At 37.4% G+C, this 22,230-nt stretch overlaps 1 protein-coding gene across 5 annotated transcripts in view; it reads left to right on the forward strand.

Annotated features, from left to right (window-relative positions):
• Positions 1–1,251: 1,251 nt before the first annotated feature.
• The window catches only part of USP53 (ubiquitin specific peptidase 53), a 38,884-nt gene continuing 17,905 nt past the window's right edge, over positions 1,252–22,230 (forward strand). Inside the window, exons 1-11 of one of the 5 annotated variants that reach the window (XM_084518764.1) lie at positions 1,252–1,360; positions 10,586–11,312; positions 13,663–13,755; positions 17,580–17,714; positions 18,169–18,282; positions 18,369–18,451; positions 18,768–18,873; positions 19,704–19,850; positions 20,370–20,519; positions 21,004–21,175; positions 21,986–22,135. In XM_084518764.1, the coding sequence (XP_084374890.1) occupies positions 11,169–11,312; positions 13,663–13,755; positions 17,580–17,714; positions 18,169–18,282; positions 18,369–18,451; positions 18,768–18,873; positions 19,704–19,850; positions 20,370–20,519; positions 21,004–21,175; positions 21,986–22,135 (1,294 nt within the window). In that variant the 5' untranslated portion in view covers positions 1,252–1,360; positions 10,586–11,168. Of the gene's footprint in view, positions 1,366–1,530; positions 1,554–7,298; positions 7,385–7,412; positions 7,437–10,585; positions 11,313–13,662; positions 13,756–17,579; positions 17,715–18,168; positions 18,283–18,368; positions 18,452–18,767; positions 18,874–19,703; positions 19,851–20,369; positions 20,520–21,003; positions 21,176–21,985; positions 22,136–22,230 lie in introns of those variants that run through there. The other 4 variants (XM_084518765.1, XM_084518768.1, XM_084518766.1 and 1 more) reach the window with 4 other exon arrangements.

Consider the following 22,230-nt stretch of genomic DNA (forward strand, 5'->3'; position numbering starts at 1 on the left):
ACTATATAAAGTTTGGACAATTTAATAGTAATTCTCCCCCAAATATATAATTTTTTGAAGTAAAAAGTTGGCCACTTGATAATAAACGCTGGGCAGTGAAACTGAGAAAATTGCCTTTGCCAGCAAGCTTCTTACACTAGCAATATAATGGAAGAAACACTAGCAAAAACAATCTGATCAAAATGGATTAAAATTGATTTTTTGATGAAAATGGATAAATGATGAACAAAACTGTAGCATTTACATGAGGCAGTGAACTCATTTGATACAGTGCCTTGTGCTTCACACAGTATCTTCTGGAGCAAAACATTACTGCAGTCTGGATGATCTAATGGAGATGAGGGAAGTGAGCTTTACAAGGAAAGGACTTTATTATTGCAGAAGGTTGTGTGGCAAAAGTGAACGTGCATTCATACACATAAACAGCTGTCCAATCTTGAAAGACCATAAAAAGGCAATTGGAAATATGGGAACGTAAAAAGTCATGTGCTAAGGACTGGTACTGGGTGTGGTAACACTTGTATTTTCATTACTAGCCTAGAAGTGAAATGTGTTAATGAAATCTACATGTTTATCCAAGAAAATAACAGCAAACTACTTCAGGTACTTGAGCAACTAGAAACACGAGTATTCATCAACATACAGTTCCTTTTGCAAGTAACAAAAGGAAACACTCCTCCCTCCCCAAAATAATAGACCAGATAAAAATAATAGGGAGCATGACTGTGGGGCGATGACCCCAGGGCAGATCTTTAGGTGATACCAAGTAGGACCTTTCTGGGCTGCGTGGAACTGAAACGCAAGGCAGCTTTGGGGTATGTGTACACTGGCTTGGGGTCTGTCACCAAAGCCGCCCTCATCCCAGCGGCACCCCCGTGCCTGGGCCACTTCTGACAGGCGCCCAGCAGCCAGCCCTGGCAAAACAATTGCTGGAAAAACACCCGCTGCCCCGTCCGCTTTACCAGCCCATTAACTCCCCAGCCCAGCGGTTTGGAGCAGCCCCAACAGCGGCCTCCTGCCTGCCACCAGCCGGTTACCTCGGGGCTCCTCCCGGGGAAGGGGCGGGGGGGGTAACGGAGCCCTCAGCCGCCCGCCTGAGGGGCGGTAACGGCCGCGGCACCCGCCCAACGGCCGGCCTCGCGCCCCCGTGAAGGGAGGGAGGGGGGGGGAGTGCAAACGGCGGCTGGCGCAGCGCGCAGGCGCGGAGGAGGAGGAGGAGCGAGCGCGAGACCCGGCGTAGACGGAGGAGGAGGAGGAGGAGGAGGAGGGAGGAAAAGTTGCCGCGAGGGCGGGGCCGCGCCCGGAGTCGCCCGCCGGGAGGGGGCGAGAGAGGAGCTGCGGGGCCGGGCTGGGCGCTGAGGTGAGGTGAGGCGGGGGCGCCGCGGCTTAGGGCTGGGGACGGGGGGCAGAGGCACGACCCCCCCCCCCCCCCCCCCGCGTTCCCCCGGCGCTGCCTTTGGGGCCATGGCGCGCGCCCGGCCGTTGGGGGGTAACGGCCGCGCCTCAGGGAGCCGCGCGCCCCCCTCAGCGGCTGGGAGCTGGGGCTGAGCGAGGTCGGGTGCTCGTGGGGTGGGCTGGGGTGGGCTGGGGGAGCCGGGGGGCTCCGCGCCGGGCTGCTGGGTCGGGCAGAGCCGGGGCGCGGGGTTAATGTTTAACGCCGGAGTCACGCTGCCCGTCGGCGGGGTTCTGGGGAGTGTTTTCGGAGGCTGTAGGGAGCAGGAAATGCCAGCGCAGGTGGTGTGGGGCTGCGCCGGGGGGGGGTCGGGTCCCAGCCGGCAGGTACCCCGTGCAAAGCGCTCCGGAGCCCGTCCGAGCCGGAGCCTGCCCCTCGCTGTGATTTCTCGATGCAAATATTTGCGAAGAAGCTGTTGAGGAAACGCGTCTCGTTCTTTCCCTTCCCGAAATAAGTGCGGCTTTTGCATGTCTCTGCTTAATCCTTTATTCTGCGCGCACACACAAAAAAAATTCCCTCCTGCTTGACTTTGAAGTTGCTAGGATTATTTTAAGAGCAGAAACTTAGTCATGTGAGGAGTGTTTTACCTAACTGCTGGTGTGTGCGTGTCTCCTTCCCCCTTGCACCTGCGGCCGCCGTGGTTATCCCGTCCTGAGCGGTGACTTTGGCTCTCAAAGCAGGGAGAGCTCATGTTACAATCTGAATAGAAATTAGTCTAAATAAATAACAAACGATGTTCTCTTTCCTTAGCGTTGTTGCAGTGTAAGATGTCTTTACGTTTTTTTTTTTCCTTTAAAGATCAAATTACTTCGGTAAAAAGTTCTTCTCCTGGAACAGGGGGATGCTGACGATAAATACACCTAAAATGTGCTTGATTTTCATATCAAAACTTGATAGTGCAGAATATTTTCCAGTCGCACAGTGCATGATGTACTACTGGCAGAATTGTTTGGGTGTGAGACCCACGAGACTTCAGGGACGGCATCAGTGCTGTCGCCATTCAGTTACGTTACTTTCCACAATCCTGGTTGTGATGCTTGTTGCTGTTCCTCAGCTGATGGCTCTGTGTGCAGTAAAACAGTCACTTGAGGGGCATAGGGATAAGAGTGGAACACTTCCAAGGAGTTCTTCAGAAATGTTTTTTTAGGCGTCAGCAGAAACAAGTTGGATTTTGGCAGGGCCAGGTTAAATGATGATGTGCCGAGGGTGTAGCAAGGAGATGGACTGGATCGGAGTTGCACATGTGAAAAAGGGTTTTAGATAGGTTTGTGTGTGTGTGTTCACACCCTGTGTGTGAAGTGTAAATGTTTTGAACGTTCTCTTTTCTTCTATGTGTGGGGTTAAAGATAATACTCATATTACCTTTCCTTGTAATTCAGTTACTTAGTTTTTCCTGGTGGTTTAAGAAATTGGAAAGCTTTTGGAGAAGGAACTAAAACCTGGTGTCTTGCATTTCTATTAATTATCAAGCATTTACTCCAAAATCTAAGAGGCAAAGTTACAGTTTGTAACCCTGTAAGGGTAACAAATGTTTCCAAGATACCTTGTAAAGATACTTTCTATCTTTCTGAGGTTCAGGGAGTATATGGTAATCTTTGCAGAAAACACGTCATAAAGGATTGGGAAGATGGAGAAACAAAAACATATGTAGTTTTGTTTAATAGTATGTCTCACAGTGTTTATGAGGACAGTCAGGAATAATTTTCCTGAGATTTCATCACATTCAGATCGATTTGAGATCGTTTTGACTGGTCTTGTACATGTATTTAATGTATGCTGATACTTGAATTCAGTAGGGAGAAGGGCTCATGTGAGAACTCAGAGGTAACTTGCTGCTCTAGGGCATTTGGGTTCCAAACTTCTTACAGCTGAGACTTTTTGCTGCCTTCTCTTTCCTACTGCTTCTATTCTGCTGCTTCATCTGAATTCATCGGTTTAACTAAGAGTTTCTGTGCATGATGATTCACTATAAATGTTGGCTTGTGTCATATGTTGGGAATCTGTATTCTTTCAGATGTTTCTACAGCCACAATGGGAACTCTGAGTAAAGTTGGTTCCTAGTTGTAACAGCCCAGAAATGCTGAACTGTGAACCTGTTGTTTTCTTCTAGATGCAAACAGGAAAGTTTTCATTGGAACAGCTTAAAGAAAAAATTGTATCCTTTTAGAGAAGCCATCTGTGATAGCATCTATACTTCTGCTTTTCCCATCCTGAAAGGATACAAAGAAGTATGACATGCAGGAGCAGTGATGTGGCATGTGAGGGATAGTTAAATGGACTGGAAAATAGACAGTAGACATCTCTTAAAATAGTAAAAAAGTCTGGTTTTAATATCTTTAGAGGTTGGTTAGAAGGATTTCTAGAGAAATGGCTGTCTAATACCATTTTTGTCTCTGGAGGACTTCTTGAGTCAGTGATGGAAGGTAGAAAGAATGTGTCAAACCAATACCCATGGCTGCTATACTTGCAGATGGCACACAAAATCAGGGCTAGTGGCTACAGCTGGAGATATGAGTTTGACCGAAGTGTTGTGTTGCAAATATGTGCTGTTAAGGAAGGGTTTTTGCCCTGTCTGATGTTTCAGGTACTGAAAACTTCAGTTCTTACAAACAGTGTCCTTTGAAAACAGGCTGAGGACTTCTAACAGCATTAGCTGTATGTTATATCAACAGATCTCCTTTGCCATAACGCATACCATAATTCAGCATAGTATTAAAGGTGAAATGGGACAGGATTGGTGTAGTGGCCAAAAAAATTAGTCACATTTGAAGGGATATAGGAGTTTATTCACTCCAAATTTCTGTCTTTTTCTACTCTTTTTCTTAAGCAACATCACTGATTTTTTTTTTCCAAAAGTCTGCGTGTGTGTGTGGAAAACAGATGGTGTCCTCCAGTATCATCACAATACAAATCAAGATTTTTGGTCTGTTGGCAATTTTAAATGACAAACTTTAAAACTGCAGGAAACGCTCTTCCAAGTACTCATTTTTTTGCTGTTGTAAGTTGTTAGATTTTTGATGGATTTCATTCTGGTGGGAGAAAAAAGGCAACCACACTCCTACCATTGCTGTTCTCACTACAGAAAACTGATGGTTTCCCATCATAAGTTTGCTTCTTTTCAATACATTTAGTCACTCTTCAGTCCAAATTTTTGTTATCTAAATTCCGAAGTTGTGACATGCATCAGTTTAGAAATTGATCTACCAGAGTTCTCAGACCATTGGGTGGGTTGCCAAGCTCAGCACAGAGGTGTGAGCTGCCAGCAGAAGCAGAAGGTGAGTTACTTGAAAGTAACCTTAGTGCTGGGCACCAGGAAGGTTTGTCATTACTCATCTATGCAACGCGCTGGGATGCATTGTAAAATGAGGCTGAGATGATGCAAATAACTATTCTTCAGCCAAATTTCAGACACAGTCAACAACTTTTGAACCCGTTGGCAGGTTTCCACCCAGTTTGACGGAAGGGATAAAGTCTTAATGATGATGATGTACTTCCAGAGTAATAGGCTGCTGGCTGGAAGAGAGGGACATTGTATGGAGATGTTGGGTATATACCAACTGCTGCATGGCTAGGGAGAAAACTGGGAGCTTGTTCAGCTATGAGACAGCTGCCAGGAGCCAGGCTGGTAGCTCCAGTGTTCACGGACCCAACTGTTTATCTCACTGGTTTTAACTGAATGCATACCAATGATGTCTAAACCCAAATGTACTTGTAGAAAGTGGTTTATGTAAAATAGTAATTGTACCATTTTCTAAGCTAATTTAGTAGTATTATTCCCTCCATTGAGAAGACTGTGCAAGCCACAGTTACTGAATTCCTAGGGTATACCTACCAAACTGGTGATAACATGCTGTTTGCAGGGCAGTGCATTTGTTGTTCTGGAAGCTATAAAGGTAAGTATGCAAAATTTGTGACAGGCATATATGTAATTTCTCCTGTATGACTGCATGGCTAAGGGTAGCCTGGTGGGATCACTGATGACCAAAGAACAGTTGCTAAAATTAGGTAAGGTAGAAGAATATAAGCTGATAAATAGCTGTTATTTTAAGAGTTCATAGCCTTTGTTTAGCAAAGCTTTGGTAGAGAACAGTCATCCGAAACTGATCCCTTTAGTCTGAAAGGCAAGAATATTTCTTTAATTCCCAGGTGATAAAATTCTTCCATAGCATGTCATTCAACTCTGCATGAAGTATCTGCTCTTGAAGACTCTGTGTGGTTTGGACAAATTATGATCAGTCATCAGTCACCCACACCTTTGTCAAGCCACGAGCTTAACGAAGAACTTCAAAACCCCAGTGGCTAATAAATGCTTTGGTGCTCCTGGTGACACTGGCTTACCACACATGTGTAAGGACCATCTTCAACTCCTAATTACAGTCCTGGAGAATATTGAATTTAAATGAAAGGAGTCAGTGGTCTGTGTCCCAGTCACCAAAATGCTTATCCAAACCTCGTGGGTTAGGGAAGGAGCCATGGCTGATCAGTAGCATCACTTCTCTGTTTTATGGAACAGCTTCCTGCAAAAGCAGGCTTGTTGGTAGAGGAATAATGTTCCTGGTGGATGATCCAAATCAAGCTAAGTTTGCTGTGACTGAAGAGCACGTGTCCTTGCCAACATCCTCTACAATAGCTTTGTTTGATCCTGGCTTTTTTTTCTTCTGTTAAAGAAGCTAAGAGACATTTGTACAGAATAAATTTCAAAACAAGATGCTACTATAAACTTTCCTCTCCTTAGGGAGAGGCTGCAACAGCCAATACGTGCCAGATGTTAATCACATTGCTCACGGCACAGTTGGAAGGCTTTTCTACAGTGGCCCCCCTTGCTAGTGAATAAGTGACATGGTGTACTTAATACAGGGTGGTAGTGGAGGAAGAGAGGCTGGTGGGATTTCCAACCCCAGAGCAGGACTGGTTGGTCATATTGACCAGAGAACTGGGTTGAGATAGGATTATTTCACACCTACTTTCTGCTCCTTTTTTTATGTGACTACTTCTGGGGAGAAGGACAGCAGTTAATAAAACAAAGGGACTTCAGTGCAAAGACCTGGTGGAATTGCAGAGAATTTTTTAAAATGAATAGCTATTTGATATACCGTTCTTACTTTTTTTTTTTTCTTCTTTTAAAATTGATTCATGCTTGAGTTGCTGGGGGATGTTTAGTTTGACATATGCAGCTTAAAGAATGTGTTTATAGAGAGTTATTTTAGAAGGTTGCATAAGGACAACTTCTAAGCAGTCGCTTCTGATTCTTCTTGTGTTGTATTGAAATTTTCTAGAAAAGGTGTACTGATGTTGTGGGCTCTTAATAGAGGCCATATGACTGTAATACCACAGTGCTCTGTTAAATGGATATCTGGCCTGCATATGAAAACCATGCAATGAATATATTCTGCAACATATCATTTTATGATAAATAAATAGGTTTGTGTGCACTTACCTGGTGTGATAGGTGAAATACTTTGTATTTACAGCTCTGTGGATGTGAAATTAAACAGGAAGCATCTTAATGTGATACGATATTAACAGAGAGCTAGCAGAGAACTATTTTTATGAAATTCCTGCAGTGAATCACAACTTTTCTGAAACCCATCCCAACACCTAAATGCTCACTCAGTGCATACACTGTTTGAAGTCTCTTCCAACCTAGAAATTCTGTGACTCCTGAAATGTAAAACAAAATGAGTTTCCTGAAAGTATTGGTGAATGAACGCTTCTTATCTGAATTGTTCTGAAATAACTTTGTTTCCAAACAATGTGTGTATTTCTTATCAGTTAAAGTATAGAGTAGTTTAAATTCAGAGTTGTGTTCCTTTGCCCCTGTTCCATATTGACGCATAAATCTCTTTTTCAGAAGCATGGTGAAATTGTTTTTGAAATATGCTAAGAAACAGACATTGATGGAAGCTCTTCTGCCCTTATCACTCCATATAAGTGAGTTCCAGGGCTGAAAATGAAATTGACAGAGAAATTGACATTTCTTTAAGTATGTTACATTTTTTATCTGTTTTAGCTATTACATAGGTGAAACAGAACCTTATCTCACTTTTGCATTTAAAAAGAAAAACATGTATGTTTCCCAAACCTAAGGTGACTTTGGGTATATCATTAGGCTTTTCTTCAGATGAGAAAACAACTTACTAATGGAGCAAGCATTCACTCTTTTTTTTTTTTTTTTCCTGAGGATGAATCCTGCAATTCTTGTCTGTTCTTGGTTTTCTTTAAATAACCAACTGTAGTCCAACTTCACAGACCCCTCCTTAATGCATTCATAGTTGAATACATAAGACTTGTTTTCACCTGTAATTTAGATACTAGAATCATTCATTTTTGCATATAACTTGTGTGTTCTAGCAGTAATGTATAGCTTACCTTACTTTCCATCTAGTCCTTCCCATATTACTCAGTTGCTCTAGGCTGAGTGCTATTTACACAGAAATGCAGACAGCAGGACAGGCTAGCTGAATCAGCAGTGGTGGTGGAGTCCCACTGTTGGAGCAGCTCTGGAGACGTGAGGTATGATGTATTAAGTAGGGCACTTTAGGCTGGGTGACCCTGGCAGCAAGTCTGGTGCTTCTGGGTTAGACCCGTATTGATCGTGTTGCACCCATGTGTCAAAGGTAGCAACTCAGTGAGGGATGTTTCAGGTATGCGGTGGAGTGCAAATGCTCAGTTCCTTCGTGGCTGCTGCAGGCCATCCAGGCTGTTCCTGATCCACTCTTTCCAATTTTTTTTTCTCTTCAGTGTACCTGTTTTGATACTGCTGGTTACCAAAAATTGTCCATCTTACATTTAGCTTTGTCTTCTGGTGCAACAGCAGGAAGGTGGAGAAAACTGTACAATCTTCTCCATATGGGAAATAATGTAAAGTGAAATTGAGAACTCTGTATTGCCAGGAAAATGGGGGCTCAAGAAGCTTCTCTGTGAGAAAAATGTAGTATGTCAGTTTTTCAGCATAGATATAGTAGTACTAATTCAGAAATCAGCAGAAAATATTTTAACAGTTGAAGCAGTTGAATATGTAAGATTTTTCTGATTTTTTTTTAAAAATCATAGTTATATCTAGATGATTATTTTTATAGATTTGAAGTTATAGTTCCACGTGATAGCAGGAGACTTTGATCAAAATGATGCTTTCTATTACTAGGTGTTTCTGATAAAAGATACTGGCTCCTAGTATGTGTGTATATATATGTATTATATATGTGTGTGGGGTGGGGGCATATATATATATATATAATCAGTGATATACTTTGTTTTTTTTCTTGGCTCCTCTTTATTCATCCTTATTTTCCATTTATATACTGTAGTGAAACTTTAATGAAAATATTTGTTAAAAATATTTTTCACTTGCACTGTGTGAATCTGTTACCACCTCTGCATACCTGACTTGAGACAATCTTTAATCTTCTGTATTAAGCTTCATTTTGCCCTTTCTTACCTTCACCTCTGCCCCTGTTTTCTATGAGTTTGCTCCTTTGCAGAAGACTAGTTGTTATGCTATTGAGCGCTTTAACTTTGGGTTTCATGTGGAAATAAATTTTGAAGTTGATACTCCCTTTAATTTAAGGTTCTAATAAGATCTTAAACTAATATTTGTTTACAGTTACCCACTGCATCTTTTTTCTTTTTTTTTCCCTTTCTGGGTTTATTGAAGTGAACATAAAGAACACAAAATAATCACATGATAGTCTGTCAAGGTCAGTTTCCAGTTAGATTTCAGATTCTTTGCTCAGTGCTGTCACAAATCACACTTACTATTTCCAGTATTATTAGATCAAATTACTTACGGGTGAGATGCAGTAACATCAGTAAACAAACAGAAAACATCTGATTATGCACTGGGCAAAAGGGACTTTTGGTTATGTTCCAGTTATTGATTTTTAACAATACAAGCAAGTATAAATGTTTCTTTTTACTAAGGGGCTTTAGGGGTGCAAGTCTTCCTGCAGTTATGTTTGAAAGTCATGTGGTATGTTTCTGTGGTGTTCCAGCTATACAATATTTGAGAGCAGTAGAATTGCTTGATGTGAATGTGCTGGTGGTAGCTCTGAGCTGGGTAAAATTATCTTCCAGCTTATCTGTTGTAGTTGGGCTACTGTTTTTTTTTTTTTTTTTTTTTTTAATTGCTCACCATTCTGAAAAAGCTTTCATAGTGGAAAAAAATTATAGTGATAAAGCTGCAAGTTTTGGTGTATCCTGACGCATCCTTAGTATCTCACATGCTTGTAAAATTTAAGGTAGATTGTCTGTGATGTGGAACGCCCATATTTCACCTTTTTTTTTGTTGTTTCCCCTTTCCCAAATATGTAGTCATAATTGCTTTGGTTCATTCAAGTTTATTCTGTTCTGTGCTATTACTTTAAGTATGTCTGCGGATGTTGTAATAATGCCAAACTGATTGGATAACCCATTGTTCTGAGAGGATCACTGTATGGGCTTTAAATGTGCCTTTGATGGTGTTCTGGCCGATGAGTCATTTAACTGGAAATACATGCCTTCAGCAAGGAGAGACTTATTGTTGGAACTGTAGAATCTTGGAGTTGGTTATTGGGACAGTCACTGGTCTAGGACTGCTATTGAAACATTCTTGCTCTGCTTCTAGCTGTGTTTCTCTAGATGCTTTAAGAAGCAACTAGATTGATGACATATTTTTGTAGTGTTTACTAAGTAGTACAAAACTTTAAAAGCTGAGAGTCCATCTGTAACATCTTCAGAATCTTAAAACATAGGCTTAAGTTCATGTGATTTGTTGGGATACTGAAATCAAAATCATCTTAGGTTTTCAAGTGTAGAATAAAAATATTTATTTCTTGGTAATCTTTTAATTAGGCTTTGAGATTCAAAGTTAGAATAACACATGTCATGTGTTCTTTTTACAAGCAGTGCAACATATTGTTAGCAGAATCCAAACTTTATCATGGTCTCTGGAGGTGTACAGTAAACTAGAAAATAACTGATTATGACAGACAAAATAATTTTTCTGTCTTGAGAAAACTATGGGGTGGAAATTTTCTTCTTCCCTGATTATTGCATCTGCCTGTATATTAAGCAGTTGTTACAGCCATCTTTATTTATTTAGATTTTTAACGTTTTTGAAAAATCCGGTTTTAATTATTTTTTTTCCTATTTCAGATTCACTTGAAAGAGGATGAGATAAACATGGAGTCTTCTAAACTGGAATATATTTTGTGGATCACAGTTAAAAGTAAAAAGATGGACGGAAGTCAGCGAAGAGGAATATAATGCCTGTCAAGTCAGAAAACAGGAGTATAACGCCTGTCAAGAGTTTTCCATTTCTGTGATATGTATAAACTCATGATATAACACAACTCATGATTTATAGTAATACTTCATTGATATCCCTGGAAGAAGTAGTCAATTACTGTGCAACTTGCTTAATAAGAACTTTTATTCTATTAACTTTTATGTATTTTAACCTTACCTGGATAACATATGTTTTTTTTTTTTTTTTTTTGAAAGTTTCATTTGAAAACTTTTGTGTGGTTATATTTTAACTGACAGACTGATCCTGATAGATTGCTGACAGCTGCTCCTGGAATAAGGATTTAAACCCCTCAGTGGTTACTGTTACACAGGGTTGAATGGAATGTCATAACTTTACAGCGATTCTCTTAGGACCTTCTTCTTTGCCTTGCACCCATCATATCCTTAAATATTTAAGTGTAAATAGTGCAATTATAAACTCTGGAAAATAATGGCATGGGTGAAATTTTTAAGGAAACCTGGGGGTAACCTTGGAAAAGTTTATCAGCCTGGAAGTATATTGTCCCTGGCCCCGACAAAAGGTTTATTAAATGAACCAGGACAAAACAGCTGCTTTCTAAATAGTGCTGTTCAGGTAAGAAAATTTTTTGATTTATTAAGTAGTTCTCATTTTGTTGCAGCTTAGATGATCATAGCAGGGAAAGGGTTCTCTTGGAAATGCTGTTTTTATTACTTGTATTGCAGTATGTGCATTCTACAGAAAAATACACCATGTTTTTCAGTGGTGTTAAATTCAGTTCTCAATTTATTAAACATTTTAATGATGCTAATTGAGACAGAATGTTATGGCTTTCTGGAATTGACTTTCCTGTAAAAGGTGGCTATCACAGAAAAAAGACAATGGTGGAAATAATTTTATTTAGAATTTGATTTCAAGAAATTGAATGTGAATGTTAAATATGTAATTCTGCCAAAAATGACAGCATGTTATATTGTTTGCATACATTAAGAATAACAGTAAAACTTTCTTTTCATATTTGACGGCTTAATACTCATAACTTTAAAACTTAGTGTTTGAATTCTAAAACCAACATTTGTTAAATGTAGTGTTTTTATAACCTACCAAATTTACATTTTTTTTAAAAGTACAGCAGTCAGTCCTACTACATGCGTTGAATAGGGTACTATTTTTATTGAAATCCTGTTTTCTCAGAATTAGTACATGAAATTGTGTTACTGGGGCATATCAGAAGATGCACATGCAGTTGAAAGCTTTGGTTCTAATTTTAGGAAAGCCTTATGGAATTAGTAGAGCAGGAGATACAACTGATACCAAAGAAATATGACTTAAGTATCTTTTTACTCTATATGCATATCTATTACAGGTCAAATTCTTGCAAGTATTGCCTATGTACTGTTCTGTGAATAATTGAAAAAAGCATTGCCTGTTTAGATCTTAAGTATAGTTTAATAGTACAGTGATATTAGCATTATAAAAGTTGGTCTTTTACAAGCCTATTTGTGACAGAGAATATGGGGATATAATTAATTCTGTGACAAAACAGTGCTTTCCTTTCCAGTTTTTCTTCAAGTTAGAATACTAGCAGTAGTTTAGTTTTAGGACTTTTTAAATCAAAAAAATAAAAGTTTTTTTTAAAGATGTGCAAATAGAGGGTATAAGAGTATATTTTGTTGTAATGCTTAGATTTTGGCCCTGGTTGTTTGCAAATTGTACAGAATTATTTGCCAAACTGGCAGAGGCCTTAATAGATACATAGACTTCCCTTAAAAAAAAAAAAAAAAAAAAAGGCGAAAAAAACATCCAACAACAAAAATAAATCTTAAAAATGGTCTGGATATGAACACAGGAGGTGAGATATGCACATGCCATACAAATATGGTATCTAAATAGGTTTAAAACAAAAACGTACAATAGGCTCTGTAGAATGAGTTTGCTGCATTGGATTTAATGAGAACAGCATGACCTATATTCTTCTTTAGTTTTGGTAGTTTCCCCTAGGGTGCCCTGAAATTAAACCCTAAGTCATTTTTAGTTATGCTTTCAGACAGTCCTAGTATTTTACATCATACTGCTGTTTATCACATGGTGGGTGATGATTGGTGACTGCCCTTTTAAAAGGAGGAATGTGTTCCTTTCTTTCCTCTCCTTTGTTCAACCTTCAGAACTGAGGTTCTAACATTCCTTTTCAAAAATATCCTAATTCATTTTAGCATTTATATTTATAGATAGATATTTTTCTTCTGGATTTGTAACTGTTGTGTTACAGTGTCTCTCAAGAACTCATTTTTATGCATTTATTTTTTTATGGCAACTTTGTGAACTACTGCAGTGATTGTGCAACTAAGACACTAGATACTGAAAGCAGTATAGTGTGACTAAATTGACATTACCTTTGTATACAGTAGCTACACAAATAAAAGGTAGAAACTTGCAACTGATAAAGCACCAGTGGATTATCTTGATCTGTGGAGAAACAAATGTATTTCAGCGATAGTTTTAGTAAGAGAGCAAAATGAAATGCTGTTCACATTTTACCTAGCAATTCAGTTTCTGTGTATTCATCTCTTTTGTTTAAGAAGAAAGAAATCACAGAAGAGGGAGAGAGGAAAAATGAGACCCCATAGCTTTCTTCCTCTTATGTAAAGCCATAAGATACACTACTGCAATCTCTGTACACAATTAAGCTTACTTCTCGTTTCCTAAAGAGCATTTCCAACACCAAGTATATTGCAGTTGTTTCAAAAGTTTAAAAATGAGATCTACATTTTATACAAGAGTTGTGAATGCAAACCCTCCACAATTTACTAAGCTAATGGAAAAGGATCATAATTTATCAGTCTTGGTGCTCATGTTGTAAATGTTATGTAAAATCAGGAGGAAAAAAAGGAAATCTAGTGCATGTTATTGTATTAGATGTAGAGCTTTCAAAATGAGTTACTTATTTTCTGTGCATCTTTTATAGGTTTTATGGCAACTTGACATATTTCGACGAAGTTTGAGAGGTTTAACTGGACACGTGTGCCAGGGAGATGCGTGCATATTTTGTGCTTTAAAGGTAAATGATGAATAAAAATTTTAGAACAAAGCATTATGCATTTCTCCCTATACGTCTTAAATGAGGGAGACAATTCTACTGAGATGATAATTTAATGTCCTTATCGTTTTTATGTCTAATAAGAATGTCTCGTTTTTGTGATTGAATCATACTTGTATGTCCTTTTAAGGACATTTGTAACAAATGTTTGTAACATATTTTATATTATAGGAGAAATATTACAGTACACAAATTTGCAGTCTGATTAAGCATACAACTATTGTCTGTTTTAAGACAGTATAACCTAATTGAAAATTTCTAGCAAACCTTGTAGAGATCTGTTATTTTTCTGTCTACGTACAAATGCTTTTGTTCTTTAATTCAGTGTTTGAATACAATAACATTGACTGATAACGTCTCAGGATTTTTTTCTACTGAGTAGTTGATGGTAACTGTACAGGACTTAATTGTTTAGCTTGTAGGTAGTGAAAGGTAGGCAGAGGTACTAGAACTTTAAAGAATGCTGGTAACATTTTAGAATTGTAAAAGTATGTCAGATCTGCAAGTCTTAACCAGCACACAAAACTTGTACTTCAGTTTTGTAAGTCATCTGAAGTCCAGAAACAAATGAGTTCTGTTAGGTTCTTGCTATTTCTGCTGCAATGGTATTTGGCTGCCTTCAGTTACCAGGGAAGAACTGTAAACATTGTATCTCATGTTCCATTGGGATAAAATTCCCAATGAAAAATGCATAGGAGTTTGTTTGCTCGTTCTTTTAGTAATATGTACTTTGTACTTTTACTGACAAAAAAGATGGTTTGGGTTTCTGTATAGTTATATACAGAACCAAGAATCACTTGTATGGAGAGAGCTGAAAGGGTCAACACTATTTAAAAATGAAATTAATCAAGGAAGTGGTTTTTGGCTATACTAAATTGTAGGCAGGGATAAGCCAAGTATTTGTCAGGTGTTTCCAGTTAGAGTTTATTCACAGGGCGTTTTACAGACCAAACTTTGGTCCTGAATAAACATTTTGAGGCAAGAAGTATTTGCAGTGACATTTAGTCTTTCAGGAGGTGTATAATCTATGTATTCTGTGTATTTTTTTTTTCAAACCATTTTAGTGTTTATCATGATTGTGATATAGCACAGCTGATCTCTCCACTGATCTCTCTTTTCCCAAATATAGCTTTCCTAGAAGTGTCGTTTTACTTCTTTGTTTAAAATGTTTCATTTTAAAAAAGCAAACAAGATGAAGTAGGTTTAGATGCAACTACCCATATTCAGACCAGCTTCCTGAGGCTTTTTCCCAACCTTTTTACAAGCTTTTAACTCCACAGAACTTAATGGGGCTTTCTGTTTTACCAGGGTTTTCGTGCATATTATATGTTCTTCTGTGTGCTGGACATTTGGTCTTATTACTACATGAAGTCCAAACCATAACTCAGCACACCTCTCTTTTTAGATAAAATCTTTAGATATAGTCTTTTAGTGTTGTGTGTGCAAGAACATCTGATGTGATAATCTACAGTAAGATTTGTGTCCTATCCCTTTTGATTTGACCCATATTACACATTAAGTGCTGGTCATATATTGTCTTGTTCAATGATGCATTGGAACTACCTTTCAGAAACTCAGAGGGATTGAATGGTGGCAATTTCTGGAATGTATGTATACTACAATGTAATCACATTGCTAAAATCATAGTAAAAATATTGTAGCAGTTTTAAGGTGCTCATAAACATGAAGATACCACTTAATGTCAAGTTGCGGATGAACATAAGTAATGAGTTGGAATGTGCCAATGGTGAATTTGTGAAGACCAGCTGCTTTTTTCTAAGCTAAACTTGCCATTTGCTGTACCTTAATACCCTTTTTCTTTGTAATTACTGGGGCTCCAGTACAAAGTGAAATAGGTTTTGCATCACTTTGTTACCTCCCAAAACAACACCCTAGCTTTAGCTCCTCTGTAAGGCTACTGCAATTTAGGACATGTGATTTTCTTTATTCTTTCAAGTATCTGCTCTTGAAGGTTTGATTACTCCCATAATGCATCTTCTTGTGCCGTTTTTCTAAATGGCTTTCAAAACCTGAATATTTTGCATTGCTTTGACTGTCATGTCTTTCTATTTTGATAAGTTCCCAACAACAATGATAAGCCATATTGCTGCCCGTTCTGTAATTGGTTAGAATTGAATTGGTCATTGTTTTAATGACATAATTGCATTCTTTATAGCTGTATGGCCAGTAGCCTAGGTATTGAACCAGAAACACCACTGTGGTTAACTCACTTGGAAGTATCTGTCCTCAGTCATTATGTGCACTACTGGTTTTGCTTTCTTGGCTTATTAAAGATACTGGCTGAGTGATTCTGTTTGTTCTGCGTTCTGAACCTGGGGCATTTTTATATTCATGGGGTGTATGTGCTGGATGAGGATGCATTTCGGCAACCTGTCTGTGTTTTTTTTAATGGTTCGGGGCTATTTTAACCCTTCTTATTCAAAAATAAGAAAGTGTTTTGTCTGTTGTATTTTTTTACCCTTTCCAAAAAGGAATTTGACACTTCCTCCCTGTATAAGTGCCATTCTATGGTTTGATGGCTTTTTCTGAGCCTATGGTGTAAACTAGTAAGTTTACTAGCTAAGCCAGTAAGTTCTGTTTTACTCTGTTCAACTCTTTTTTAAAAATATTGGTGTTCTGTGTGTTAAATATGATAATATTTTTTTTTTTCCTGGGGACTGCTGGAGTGGGTTTTAGAACATGGAGGCTGCTATAATGTTTTTAGGCATGAGAAGGAAGTTTTAAGTATTTGACAGGCACTTATACTGGAATGCATCATGTTTAAAATGCTACTTTATTAGCACTGAAACTTTGTATGTCTGTTGCTTCTTTGCCTTCTGTACGACAGATTTATGTTTTAACCTAGGAGGCCGATGTGAAGAATGAATATCCTTATTTATATTTTACGTGACTTCTCCCAATGTGCTTTGTTTCTCTTCTTTTTTTCTCAGAAGTTTGACTTCAGAGAATTTTTGAGAGTGGAATACACCCTTAAATGTCTGCAAATGTTTTCTCATCCACTTAGTGGCTTTTAACTTCCAGTTCTTTTAAAATCAACCTTCCTTACTTGCTAAATAATGAGGTCACTTACGTGCATATCTGCCCAAAAGAAAAGTAATAGCCAACTGTCTCTTCTGGGAAACGAAGAAAAAATCAAATGCAGTTTATTTTCATGTTTTTGAACTACAAATATTGACCCATTTTCTTGTCTTACCATATACACTGGTTGAGTAGATAGCTGATTTAATAGCAAGGATTTTCAGCATTCTGTGTAATGGGAGTTTTTTTTGCATATCCATCATTTTAATAAAGATACGATCCTGTCTGAAGTAGTAATGTAAATGTGTTATTTAATAAGTGATATATGTTAAACTAAAATTATATTGTGCCCCTAAGAAATACATTCCATCTATAAAGATGAGATACTTAAGCGTGAACCACTATTCCAGTGGCAAAATTTAAAAAGCTGCATAATTACAGACCAAAGTTTTGTGATGCTTTTGGGAGCGGAAGGGCTTGCTTTTTGCATTTTTATATGCTTTGTGTTTTCTTCCTACTGAATCAGAGTTCCGTTTGGTAGCTTAACTTTTTATAATTGAACAAGTAATGATGAGAACATGGAACTTGAGTAACTTTAAGGGAAAGTAGTCATTTGTAAATTTTAATGTATTTATGTTTTTTATATTTGCTGTTTAGGCATGCTGCTTAAGAACTGATCTGTTTGAATAGAACTGCAGTGCATAGTTAAGTGGCTAATTAAGCTGAGTAATCATATTTCTTCCTAGGCAATATTTTCACAATTTCAACACAGTCGAGAAAAAGCACTCCCATCGGATAATATGAGACATGCCCTGGCGGAAAGTTTTAAAGATGAACAACGTTTCCAGCTTGGATTCATGGATGATGCAGCAGAATGTTTTGTGAGTATTCTTTACAATAGCCAAGTAGGATTATGTTAGCTTTATAGAAAGGATGCCAACCTGGCTTATTGTTTTGGTAAATTTAGACTCACAGGTAGGATACAAGTAGCATAATACTGCTGATCTTGTTTATGTCAATTTATGGAGACACCCACAGTAAGTAGTAATGTGAGATGGAGTAATCTTGCATTTGCTACATACTTTCTTTCCTAACTCTGTGCCTCAGACAGAGGGGTGTGTGAAATACTACAAGGGGTGAGTGAGGATAAGGAACTCTCAATTATTCCCAGAAGTTTTTGGATCCTTCAGTGTGAATAGGGATGGAATTAAGTACATGTTAAACTTGTAGGTTGCCTGTTTGGAACCAAGAGGAGTAGTAGTTGCTGGAGTATTGAACTGGAATATTGCTTATATATTCTGACTTCATCAGTTTGTTTTTGTTGTTTCTTTTTAGGAAAATATCCTTGAGAGGATTCATTTTCACCTAGTGCCAAACAGTGACACAGATATGTGCACTTCAAAATCCTGTATTTCTCATCAGAAGTTTGCTATGACACTGTATGAACAGGTCAGAGTAATACTTGTTTGCTTTAACAAATACTTTGTTTCTGCTGTCATGAGTAAGTAAAAACAAAAGGATTTTTATTTTTGTAGTGTGTATGCCGCAGTTGTGGAGCATCATCAGACCCATTGCCTTTTACGGAATTTGTGCGTTATATTTCTACAACGGCCCTGTGGTAAGGGGTTTTATTCTTGTATTTGTCTAATTTGTCTAATACACTCCCAGTAATATGCCAGAAAAATGCTGTAAGTTAAAAGTGAATTCTTTTGAGATAGTGTCCCAAAGTAACATTTGGATTTCAAAAACAAGATGTAGGGAGAGTTTGACAAAAAGTATACATTGCTACTGTTTTACCTATGAATCTTTTCCTGTTATGCAAAAGATCAGTTGAGACTTGGCAGAAATCTGTTTATTCTTAAATGGAAAATAACTGTGGAACTCCTTTCTTATATATGTATATATATATATTTTTTTATTTTTTTTTTTTACAGTAATGAAGTAGAAAGAATGATGGAGAGGCATGAGCGTCTCAAGCCAGAAATGTTTGCAGAATTGCTGCAGGCAGCAAATACTGCTGATGACTACAGAAAGTGTCCTGTAAGTAAACAAAGATGTTCCGTGACTTTCGTTAATATATAATGGAGAACTCTTTAGGATGTTAAATCAGGCTGAAGTATTCCTCTAAAAGCCGGATTCCTTCTGGCCACTTTAGTGCAGTCTAGCTTAGGGAAAGATTGCCTTTAAGTTTAATTCTATTGCTGCAGTTACAGATAGACTTTGTACTGGATGTGTAAGTAGCTGTTTAGAAAGTTGAGTTATTAGGCCTATACTTTCACGCTGTGTTAAATATACAGCTAGGTACTTCTGATTAGTCTGAACGGGTGTATTGTTTGAATGAAGCACCTTTCGTTCATATATACTGAGAGCTTGAGAAAATTGTCTTTAATTGGAATAATGTTGTACTTTTATCAACCAAAAAAAGTCTCCATTAGCTTATTCTGCTTCGTCCTTCTCTTCTTCAAATGATGCTTTATCAATATTATTAATCTGGGAATCATCAAGAAGGGAATAAGAAAGTATAGAAATAACCTTAAATTTCCTGGGTATGAGTAACAAAATCATGATGGTGACTTGCATATGTTCAGAAACTTCTATTTTAGGGTGATGACTGGATGTAGAAGTTTACATTCTACAAGAAGAATTGTAGCCTTCATCAGTGTTTATGTTATTTACTTTAAAAGCATAAAAAAGTGATGATGAAGAATTTTTTACCTGTAAATTGTTAGAAACAAAAATCATAATTCAATTTGAGAATTCGAATAAGTTGTTTTTTTGTTTTGCCTAGTAACTCAACAAGGAACCTAGAGGTTTCTTTTAACATATTTGTTTTCCTTGTCACCACGCTTTTTTTTTTTCCCTTTCTCTAGAGTAACTGTGGTCAAAAAATAAAAATTCGTCGTGTTCTTATGAATTGCCCTGAAATTGTGACAATTGGTTTAGTCTGGGATTCAGAGCACTCTGACCTGACAGAAGAGGTTATGCGGAATCTGGCAACACAACTTTATCTTCCTGGGGTATCTGACCTAAAACTATTTTTTTATTCTAGAATTTAATTTTATATAAATCTTATGTAAATACAAATATATGCATATATGCATATGTGTATGTAATTATATGTATTTAAAAATCAAAATCAGCACAATTTAACTTCAAAATTTATGGCTAACATTCTGTATAATGTGCTGCCTAATGTAGTTTTTCTGAGAGTAAAAAGCCTTGTCAGAAGTGTTGGCCTTACACCTAAGTGTGAAGAGGAATATAGATAAATTCCTAGTTGAAAATTTAAGAATATCATACTCAATTTGAAATTTGTAGAATTAATCCAGAATTACCATTTTGCCCTAACAGCTATGTAAAAAAAAAAAAAAAAAAGTTAAAATAGACCTATTAGGAGCAAAGATCGTTATTAATGAAAAACTGAATAATGCAACAGGATATTTAATTCTAATCGTCTTGGTGGAGTGCCAGTAGTTGACCTAGAAATCAAGTGTAAGTGTGTTACATGCTTTTAAAAATATTTAATATTTTTACAGCTCTTCTATAGGGTTACAGATGAAAATGCCAAAAATAGTGAACTTTTTCTTGTGGGAATGATTTGCTACACAAGCCGACATTACTGTGCCTTTGCCTTTCACACCAAGAGTTGCAAATGGGTGCTGTTCGACGATGCTAATGTAAAAGAGGTAAATATGCTGTTTTTACTGCTACCAAATTTAGTGATCTTCAGTTTTCTAGAATGCATTCTTCTGTCACAACACTTAAACAAGTCAAATGAATGTCTTTTTTTTTTTAAAAAAAAAAAACAAAACTGTTTTTGAACCTTTAGTTTACTAAATCAGTTTCACAAATGAATTATAGAATTAACTTCACCACTTAAAAATGCGAGATACTTCATGATGTTAATGCACATCCTGTCTACTTTTGAACTTTTCATTCTTTTTATGAAAGACTTAACACTGCAAATATAGTCATCAGTAATTGATGTTCTGGCTGTTAGCCAGTGTAATACTGGTTCTAGATTCTTGCCACAATTTACATAAACTTATGCTACAGTGTTGAATCTTAACGTACCTTTAAAATTAGGACATGGTTACTTGCTGTTGATTGAATTATTCTTTCTATAATTCTCTTTGATGGCTTTGATACAAAAAGATTATTTTTTCTTAGATCGGAACAAAATGGAAAGATGTGGTTTCCAGGTGCATTCGATGTCACTTTCAGCCATTGTTGCTATTTTATGCTAACCCTGATGGCACAGCTGTATCTCCAGAAGATGCTCCGAAGCAGATTATTCACTGGTCTCCAAACAAAGTAGTAGGAGGAAATGGGGAAGACTTAGGTAATTCATTTTTTTAATAATGATATAAACTAAGAGGAATTATGAAATGAGGATTATAAGGGAGGGGGTAATGGATTAGCTGATTTTGTTCTTAAACACTTTTATCAGTAATTATCTAAAGGGTCTCAAAAGAAAAAATACTAGTATACATACTTAATACTGGAACTGTCTGTTTTGTCTGTTATGGGAATACAAATTGAGACACATGGATAAGGAGTGGATTTTTTTATTGAAGATAAGTCATTACTAAAGTTATGTGTAAAATAGTTCTTTCAGAAGAAAATCTAGTATATTTGTATATGCAATTGTTCTTAAGCATGTATTGGTACATTTAAAATACTGCTTAAAATATTATTAATTTAAACTCATCCATCATCTTTTTAAAATACTGCTTAAAAAATGCTTTTTATAGCATTTTACCAGAGCTTAATACAAATACAGAGAGATATTTGGAGTGTGTGTTACCATATGTGTATGCACATGCACTTTTTCTAAACTTTAAATATAACATACAAGTAATGTAAAAGGCCAATTGAATTTGACATGTATCCTCTTTACATAATAAGTCGCAATAGGACATGCACTGCTTCAGGGAAGGAGTGGAGCCTATTCTACTGCAGCCTGCCATTATAAATATGGCAGGATACAAGATGTTACAAAACCTTACTGCCTAGCATATTGAACTGTGGTGGGTTGCTTGTTTCTTTTTGTTTTCTTAATCCTAAGTTAAGAATTCAGTTTTGAATTTACACATTGGAAGATTTAAATTAGGAAGCCTGTAATTCTAAAGACAGATATGTTGTTTGTTAGGGTTTGAGAAGCATTCTGCTCCTAAGTCAGACCACTTGAAAGAGAATGGAATTGGAGACTCTGCTAGTCAAAGGAGTAATAAAAAACTTCAGCCAGATAATTCAGCCTTCAGCAGAAGCCACATTCAGGCTAGTGGTGGTAGAGGTCCAGGTATGTACCTTCCCTCCCCTCCCCCAACCCCAATACGTGGCTTATTATGAAATATTTATGCTGGTGCCATAACTACCCCCTCATTCTTCCTGTAC

This window comes from Aythya ferina (assembly GCF_964211825.1).
Source record: "Aythya ferina genome assembly, chromosome: 4".
In the NCBI taxonomy this organism is placed as follows: domain Eukaryota; kingdom Metazoa; phylum Chordata; class Aves; order Anseriformes; family Anatidae; genus Aythya; species Aythya ferina.